The sequence below is a fragment of the Fukomys damarensis genome, unplaced genomic scaffold (genome assembly GCF_012274545.1).
Source record: "Fukomys damarensis isolate Sample0158 unplaced genomic scaffold, DMR_v1.0_HiC HiC_scaffold_32, whole genome shotgun sequence".
NCBI lineage: Eukaryota > Metazoa > Chordata > Mammalia > Rodentia > Bathyergidae > Fukomys > Fukomys damarensis.
Window position 1 is genome coordinate 9,193,998 of NW_022900944.1, and position 8,962 is coordinate 9,202,959.

The window sequence follows — 8,962 nt, forward strand, 5'->3', positions numbered from 1 at the left end:
ATGCCCAAAGGCATTCCAGGACAAGGAACTGCCAGAGCCCAGAAGACCACACTAGTGGATGCCCCCAGCACTAAGCCCTGTGTGTGTGTGCGTTGTCTCTTTAACCCCCACAAATACCCTCTGAGTCATGTGGTGGAGGACTGAGGCACAGGGAGAGTCAGAGCTGGTCTGAGCTGGTGATAGTAGCCGTGGAGGTTAAGCCCAGACCATCTGCCTCCAGAGTCCGTGGTAACTATCAGGATTTAGGGTGGGTGTTGAGTAGTCCCTTTGAGCCAGCAGGCCTGTCACCAGAAGGCCACCTGGGCAGGGTCCCAGCTCAGCTCCTTAGCTCCTCCAGGTGGGACTCTTGGCTGCCCCCCCTCAGGTCCATCCCCTCCCCTGCCACTGCTGCCCTCTAGGGGCTGAAGTTTGCTTTTCCTCCCTGATCACAGGGATTGCTAGGGGTCTGAAGGAGGTCTTCCCTGCTCCTGTTCCTGGCCTCCTGTTCTTGTTGTCTTCACAGTGGGAAGAGCCCTGGGTCAGCATATGAGGTTTCACTCCAGCCCTATTGTTTCTGTGCTCTGTGGCCCAGTACGAGTCTCGGCTCTCCTGTGTCCCACTTTGTGAAAAGGGACTGTGGACCAGATGGCATCCAGGGTGCCCCTCGCTGGACAATCTGAGATCCAGGAGGTGGAGGAGGGAGTCACTCCTCCAGGATTGCTCAGAGCCACCAGTCTTCATGCCTCAGTGTTTGCCCCTGGAGAGCAGGATCATAGAGCTGGAATTCCTTTTGAGGGAATGTAGTCCTAAGCCATGGTAGGAATACGTGCTTCGGTGTGTGTTTGCATGCTCCCAGTGACAGGGAGCTCACCTCATCTTCGGGGGAATCTTCCAGGACACCGGAAATCTTGGTAACTGACTCTGCAGTTCGAGGAGGTGAAGGAGGAGGCCCAGAGATAGGCAGACAGCAGAAGAGGAAACGAGGGTCCACAGGCACAGTGGGACTTGCCAAAGGTCACCAGCAAACTGACCTGCAAGGGTCCATAAGGAAGGTCACCAGGGTGACAGCGTGGCAGGCACTGGTGCAGCCTCCTCTTTGGTCCCTGCAGGAGCTGGAGCTAGTGGAGACCTTGCTGAAGAGCAGACCAGAGGAGCCGGAGGGCTGCTGGGAGGCACACAGCGTTGGGGCTGGGGGCCCACGGGGCAGCTCAGGCCGCCAGGAGCGCAGCCGGCTCCCCTGGGAAGACACAGCTGCCACTGAGGAAGATGCCTCCAAGTTGACTGCACTGCGGCTACGCCTGGATGAGTCCCAGAAGGTGCTGCTCAAGGAGCGAGAGTGAGTCTCAGAGGACAGGCAGGAGGCTGGGGCACCCTCAGAACTCCAGAATGAAAACCAGTGTCAACACTTGGTGACAAACACAAGACTTGCCAGAGTACATGTGCTACCCCATGCAAGCTTTTTGATTTTTGGATGTTTTCTTTTTCTGTACTGGGTACTGAACCCAGACCTTCACAATGAATTACATCCCCAGCCTGTTTTTTAATTTGTTACTTTGAGACAGGGTCTCACTAAGTCTCTAAATTGCTCAGGATGGACTCAAACCTGCAATCCTCCTGCCTCAGCCTCCTAAGTACTCAGATTATAGGTATTGCTGCCACACCCAAAGCAAGATTTTTTTTTTTTAAATTTGCTCTCCTAATATGTCCAGAATCTGCTCTGGGACAGGTGCTAGCTCTTTCATGGGGCTTTTATTCTGGCAAAGGAGGGTGTAGAGGGCAAAGGTAAAAGCAGGGGAGTGGACAGGGGAGCTGGAGGATCAGGGGTTGGAAGTGCTGGGTTTAGCAAAGAGGTAGTTGAGTACATAAATGAGTCTCAGTCTGGAGGTCAAGACAGGAGTGGCTGGAGGTAAAATGTGGGAGTCATCAACCAACAGATAATACGGAAAACCAGGAGGCAGTGAGGACGGAGGATGGAGCCCTGGTGTCAGCCGGGTTTGGAGGTTGGCTAGAGGCAGGGGGTGGGGGAGTAGGGAGCCAGTTCCAGGGAATGGGCAGTCAAGGGAAATTGTTTCATGGCAGACAGAGTGGTCAGCAGGTCAAGTGAAAAGAAGGCTAAGCACTGACCACTGGACCGATGACGCAGAAGTCACCAGTGACCTTGGTTGGGCGGTTCAGAGGCCACAGTCTGATGCTATTGAATATTCTGCAGCTGTGTTGAGCAGGAACTACCCAGTCTAATCTAACCACACATGATTTTATTTTTAAAAACGAACACAGGGACTGGAGCTGTGCCTGGCAATAGAGGGCTTCCCTAGTGTGCATAGGCCCTGGGTCTGATCCCCAGCTCTGCAAAAAATAGCAAAATGATGCCCTTGTGAAGGTGAAGGTCAGGGTGATACTTCTCTGGCCAAGGAGCACCATGGATGGGCAGCAAACCACCACCAGAGGCCGGAAGGAAGGGGAAATGGAACATGGAACAGGTTCTTTCTCATAGCTGAGAGAGTACATTTTTGCTATTTGAGCAAAAAAAAAAAAAAAATCAACCTAATGCACTGAAATAAAAGTATTTGCCTGTCCTTCCCTGTCCTCTCCTCAGGGACAAACTGGCACTAAGCAGGAACATTGAGAGGCTGGAGGGGGAACTGAGCCAGTGGAAGATCAAGTACGAGGAGCTGAGCAAGACCAAGCAGGAGATGCTCAAGCAAGTGAGTCTGAGGACAGGCGCTTTCTAGAAGTGGCAGGAGCACACTGCTAAATTTAAGTGGTGGGGATGGGAGAGGATGGAATTCATTCAGTGGTTCTGTGTGCTGGGGTGAGCAGGATCCCTGCCTTCAGGAGCCTATTTTGTAGAGGCTGGGAGCAGGCAAATGAAAGTGACCAGGGAGGAAAATCCAAGGAGTCCCAGAGAAGCAGACAGAGAGAGATGGGGTGGTAGGCCAGAGAAGGCCTCAAAGGAGGTGACATTTGACCTAGAGGAGTGAGAAGAAGCCATCTTTGAGAAGGTATTATAGGAGCAGGGTGTTCACAGCAAATGCAAAGGTCCTGAGGCAGGAGCAGACCTCACATATGCTGGACACGGAGATGGGCACTGTGGCTGTAATGAGTGAGAGATGGGGCTGGATCTCTCAGGGCCTGTGACCAGGTAGAGAGTCTTGAGCGTGACATGCCTTGGGTACCTGCTTTGTGTCAGATGTCATTGAAGCCTTGTGGCAGTCAGGAGATCAGGGTCCTCACATCCTAATCTTACAGATGAGGAAACAGGCCCCAGAGAGGGGAGTCCTCTGGGCATGGAGGGCTGGCTGCCAATTCTGTCTCCTGTGCCAGCCCATATGGCCACCAGGGGGCGCAGCCACCCAGGGAAAGCCCAGCTGGATTGGTTGGGAGTCCAAGTGCAAGCACCAGACACCTGAGAGCTGAACCAGTTCTGGAAGAGGCCAGAGATTGCTCTTCCACTAGAACCTCCCTGAGTCATCCATCGTCTTCAGGGACAGGTTGCTGGGACCCAGCTCTTTAATCTTTTCAAGCTGTGAAGTGTAATCATTTGAAGAAAAGTGAATGAAACACAAATACACACCTCAGCAGAAAATCATCTCTGTCTTATACCTGACATCTTACCTCCACACTCTGTTTTGAAGATTCACTCACGTGGCCAGCTGCATGGAGCAACAGCTCACTGGGTTATTTTAAAAGCATCCTAGGTAGCCGGGCTTGGTGGCGCATGCCTGTAATCCCAGCACTCGGGAGGCTGAGGCAGGAGGATCGCTGTGAGTTCAAGACCAGCCTAGGCTACATAGTGAGTTTCAGGTCAGTCTCAACTACATAGTGAGACCCTGTCTTAAAAAAAAAAAAAGCATCCTAGAGCTGGGGATTTAGCTCATTGGTTCCAACACCTGCTTCACAAGCACAAGGACCCGAGTTCAATCCCTGGTACCAAAAAAAAAAAAAAAGCATCCTGAGCAGTTTCAAAGCACCAGCTGCAGAACAGTCCTTAGCTCAGGGGTACAGCAGACAGGGCTCCTCTATCAAGGCCCTGCAGGACACAAAGATGCCAGACAGACATGCCCCCTGCCTCCCAGCTCACATTCTAGTGGGCAGAGGGATGAGCACAGGAGAGGCCACCCTGGGAGGAGGCATTTATCTGATGGCCTCAGTCCTGCAGGTTACCTGCGGATGTTCCAAGCCAAGAGAACCACCTGTGCAGAGGCCCCGTAGTTTGCAAGAACTTGGTGTGTATACCCAATAGAAAGGGATCCACATAGCCTGGAGCACAGGGAAAGAGATAGAGGATGAGGAAAACTAGACAGGAATCTGAACGTGCAGGGCTTGGTGAGACCATAGGGGTTGGGTTTTATTCCAAGGCACCTGGGAGCCATCAGAGGGGTTTGGTGTTGGGGGAGATACAGATTGGATTTATTTCTTACAGAAGCTCATTCTGAGTTGCGGTTGTGCTGACAGGGACAAGAGTAGACATGGTGAGGGGAGCTAGATGTGGACGAGGAGGAAGGTGAAAGACATCTGAGGCAGCAGAGTGGCCACAGTCAGGGTCTGCTTTGGACCCTGGGTGCCCCACGCCCTGCACCAGTGCTCTCCCCGCCCCCCAGAGCTGGTTCCGGAGTGTATCTCAATGGTCCTCGTGTCCTTGCAGCTTAGCATCCTGAAGGAAGCACATCAGGACGAGCTGGGCCGCATGTCCGAAGACCTAGAGGATGAGCTGGGTGCGCGGTCCAGCATGGACAGGAAGATGGCTGAGCTGAGGGGCGAGGTGAGGTGGCCAGCAGGGTGGGGGGGTTGGGGAGGTGTGGGTCCCATGGGTCCCACCCCGCCCCATCATCTGGTCACTGGGAGGAGAGCAGGAGCCGGATCTGGGCTCTGAGGGTGCCCCCATCTGCAGGGAGGGGCCCTTTCCCACACAGGGACCAGAGTGGCCCTCACATCCTGCACACCGTGAAAGAATCCCAGCTTAATTATAGCAGCTGCAGCTGGATCTACTTCCTGGCGCCAAAAATGGCTGCAGGAGGAGGCGGGTGCGTGGCCCTCGGTGCCCCCTCCCCCGGGAGTCTCACTCCATCCTGCCTGGTTGCAGATGGAGAGGCTGCAGGCTGAGAATGCAGCCGAGTGGGGCCGCCGAGAGCGGCTGGAGACCGAGAAGCTGGGCCTGGAGCGGGAGAACAAGAAACTGCGGGCACAGGTCGGGGACCTGGAGGAGGCACTGGCCCGGCGACGGCGGCAGACGACCAGCGCCCTGGACTGTGACCTGCGGGCCAGCCAGGCCGCACTCTTTGAGAAGAACAAGGTGGGCAGGGAGTAGAGCAGCCAGGGCCTTCCCGTCCAGCCCCTGGTAAATTACAGGTTAAGACTCTCATCCAAAACTGTGCAATCGAAAAGGCTCAAAAATCCAAGAGTTTGTGAGCACCAGCGTGATGCCACAACATGACCCACACCTGACGCGTGATGGGTCACAGTGGAAGTGTGTGTGCACCAAGAACGTTGTATAAAGTTACCTTCCACCTCTGTGTCCAAGGTGTGCATGAATCCTGAGTTTTGTATCTAGGCTTGGGTCCCATCCACCAGCTATTTTATTGTGCAGATGCAAGTAGTTTAAAACCCAAAACCCTTCTAGTCCCAGGAATGTTGGATAAGAGATGCTCGAGCTGTAGCTGCATTTATTGAGCACCCACTGTATGCTAGGTCATCTGGTAATCACAGCGGCAGCATTTACTGAGCGCCTCCTGTGAGGTTAAGCCCCGTGATAATTATAGTAGTTGCACGTACTGAGCACTTGCTGTGTGCTGGGGAAACAGCAGTGAGCAGACAGATTGGCCTCTCCCTCCTCTCCTCATGGAACGGATGGCTCAAGGGGCCTAGAGACCGCTCTCTCTGTCTCACATGCTTGTACTGATCACTTGGCTCCATGGTTGTCACAGGAAGAGGGAAGACTGAGGGTTTAGCCTACATCCAGGGTCCTGGACAGGCTTCCTGGAAGGAGTGACATTTGATATTAACTGCTGGTGGCCTCGCTTGGGAAATCACATGAGTGAATGTCCTGTGGAAGAGGACAAGGAGCTTTGGAGAAGCAAGAAGGTCAACATGGCTGTCTGGAGGCAGCAAGGGCTGATGGAGACCGGGACTGGGCCAGGCTTGGGGGAAATGGACTGGACTCAGGAGGCCTCTAGACAGCATCATCCCCACTTCACAGATGGGAAAACTGACAAATTCCAGAGCTCAAGGCTGGGCGTTTCCTCTGTTGGCTGCTGCCCCTCTTGCCAGCCACTCTGACCTCTGATCTCTTTCTTCCCACAGCATTCCTCAGCTTAGTTTGTTCCCATACTCAGCACTTCAAATGCCAGGGATTTGTTACCAAAGACCCCAGACCTCCTTCCCCATACACGTCCTGCACCAGCTCCAGCCACCTGTTCACACTCAGTCACATCCCAAGTCGAGCCGCTCTCCCAGCCTTCTCACCCCAATAAGTGACACTTGTAGCCCAGCCACTCCCCGTATCTTAGTGTTGGTGTTTTGGACAGCAGGGGGACGATCCCGGGGAGAAGAGACATCCAACATCCCAAGTGCCGCCTGACCTATGGGACTCCCTGGTGTGGTGCCCAGGTGACTGAGCCCTGTCTGTCCTTCCCCTGCAGGAGCTGGCAGATCTAAAGCACGTCCATGGCAAGCTGAAGAAACAGTTCCAGGAGAAGGTGGCTGAGCTGGCCCATGCCAACCGGCGGGTAGAGCAGCACGAGGCTGAGGTGAAGAAGCTGCGGCTGCGGGTGGAGGAGCTCAAGAAGGAGCTAGCCCAGGCCGAAGATGAGGTAAGTGTCCCCTTGGGGCCAGGGGAGCAGCCTGTAAGGCCACCCACGCTCCGTGCTGGGACCACAGTTCCTGACAAGGCTGGATTCCCAGGAGGCACCTGGGATAAAGGGAGCCGGCGGGTGGCAGCTGGGTGCTAGGGTAGGTGTGGGGGCAGGAGGAGGGGGAAAGCTGGCCAAAGTGAGAGAGCGGGCGAGTGGATGAATGGGTGCATGGGAGGGTGTTGAGACAGTTGAATGGAGGACAGAAGGGGGACTCCGTGGATGAGTGAACAGATGGATGCAGGAGTAGGTGGGCAGATGGATGGGAGAGGGAGGGAGGAAGGAAGATGGATGAATGAGATGTAATGGCAGATGTCCGCTGGCTGGAGGGAGAGACGGGTGGATGATGGGTGTACAAACACATGGAAAGCAGGATGGGTAGATAGTGGGCAGATGGACAGACAGACTGCAGGAGTGTGTGGAAGAGTGAGTGGGGCGTGGAGGGGCAGGTGGACAGGCAGATGAGTGGGTGCAGATCGGGTAATGCGTGGCGAGGGTAGGTGAGTATCTCCATGGCTAAGCAGACTGGTGGGAATAGTTGGTAGGGGGTGGGTGGCTGGACCAGTGATTCAGGGCATTGGGGGATGGGTAGTTTTGGAGGGGACACCCCAGGGTCAGAGAGAAGGAGCAGAAGAGATGCTACTTGGACAAGATGGCTTTGGCTAGGTCCCAGGAGCAGAAGCCCTTGAGGGACACAGTCTCAAGAGTGGAGCAGGAGGAATAGCTGGGCTTCTGCTGCCCTTGCCCTGGTGACCCATGTGCTCTTGGTCCTGCTCACCACAGCTGGATGAGGCCCACAACCAGGCGCGGAAGCTGCAGCGGTCACTGGATGAGCAGACAGAGCAGAGCGAGAACCTGCAAGTGCAGCTGGAGCACCTGCAGTCCAGGTGGGCCATGGGGATGCCTTCAGGGGAGTGGGGGCTAGAGAGGGGGCTTCCATGGTCCGGGTGCTACCCAAGAAACTTCTGTTGGAGATGGAGCCTCCAAGAAGGCCAGAGGGGAGGATGGAGAAATAGAAGATCCTGGGGACAGAATCTTGTCCCCTCCCGGAGGAAGGACCAGGGCCAGGAAACCAGAAGTCAGGTGCAGGAAGCCAGACCAGCTGGGGAACCTGGAATTGTCTTCTTTAGCAGGATGGGGGCAGCCAAGGAGGTCAGGCCTAAGACGTGGGGCAGCACTCTGGGAGTTGTTGGCAGGGAAAACCAGCAGCCCCAGTCTGGTCAACTTAATGACTTAGCAAGACCCTGTCTAAAAATAAAAAATTTGAAAAAGGGCTGGGCATGTAGCTCAGTGTGATGCCCTGGATTCAATCTCCAGTTATGCAAAAAAAAAAGAAAATAACAGGCAGTTCTCAGAGTTGTAGGCCTCCAGTCACCCAGAACAACAGGGATCGGGAAGGCAGAAGCCCCACCCGATTGGCAGGCCAACCCCTCAGCTGCTGGCCATGGCAACCTCCATGGCAGAACCACAGGGTCTCTGGTTGACCCCCCCACGTGCTCCACCTGCTCCCACCATGTATGGATCATGCCTTTTCTCCGCACTCCCCCCACACCAGGAGATAGCAGAGAACTTCAGGTCTGAGCCCTCACTGCACAGCTGGGAAGCCTGGTGCCGCAGGCCCCAGCACTGACTGACTTCCCTGCACCCAGCTCTGGCCAAGCCCTCACTTGCCTTTCTTACCTTTGCAGCCATACCACCGGGGTGATTTTGGCACAGTAAACAGCTCTGGGTCAGTTCCCCATCTGTAAGATGGGGATGATAATAAATCTCACCTCTTGGTCATTGTGAGAATTAAATGAGCTGATTCACGCTTGTAAAACTGTCGGAAAAGCTGGGCATGGTGGTACACACCTGAAATCCTAGAACTTTGAGGTTGAGTTAGGAAGATCACAAGTTCGAGCCTGGCCTGCACAACTTAGTGACTTAGTGAGACTCTGTCTCAAAATAAAAAATAGAAAAAGTGGGGGGCTGTTGTTCAAGGTAGAGCACTTGCCTAGCGTGCACAGAACCCTGGGTTCCATCTTCATTAATGGAAAGAAATTTAAAAAAAGAAAGGTGGGGGACTAGGGATATAGCTCAGTGCAAAAGCCTGAGTTCAATCCCCAGTACCACAAAAAAAAAAAAAAAAAAAAAAA

At 54.3% G+C, this 8,962-nt stretch overlaps 1 protein-coding gene across 1 annotated transcript in view; it reads left to right on the forward strand.

The window, feature by feature from the left end:
- Window positions 1–8,962, forward strand: part of Ccdc102a (coiled-coil domain containing 102A) — a 10,664-nt gene continuing 1,702 nt past the window's right edge. Inside the window, exons 1-7 of the mRNA XM_010638962.1 lie at window positions 1–79; window positions 775–1,315; window positions 2,576–2,684; window positions 4,625–4,741; window positions 5,063–5,272; window positions 6,618–6,788; window positions 7,611–7,714. Of these exons, the coding sequence (XP_010637264.1) occupies window positions 1–79; window positions 775–1,315; window positions 2,576–2,684; window positions 4,625–4,741; window positions 5,063–5,272; window positions 6,618–6,788; window positions 7,611–7,714 (1,331 nt within the window). The remainder of the gene's footprint in view (window positions 80–774; window positions 1,316–2,575; window positions 2,685–4,624; window positions 4,742–5,062; window positions 5,273–6,617; window positions 6,789–7,610; window positions 7,715–8,962) is intronic.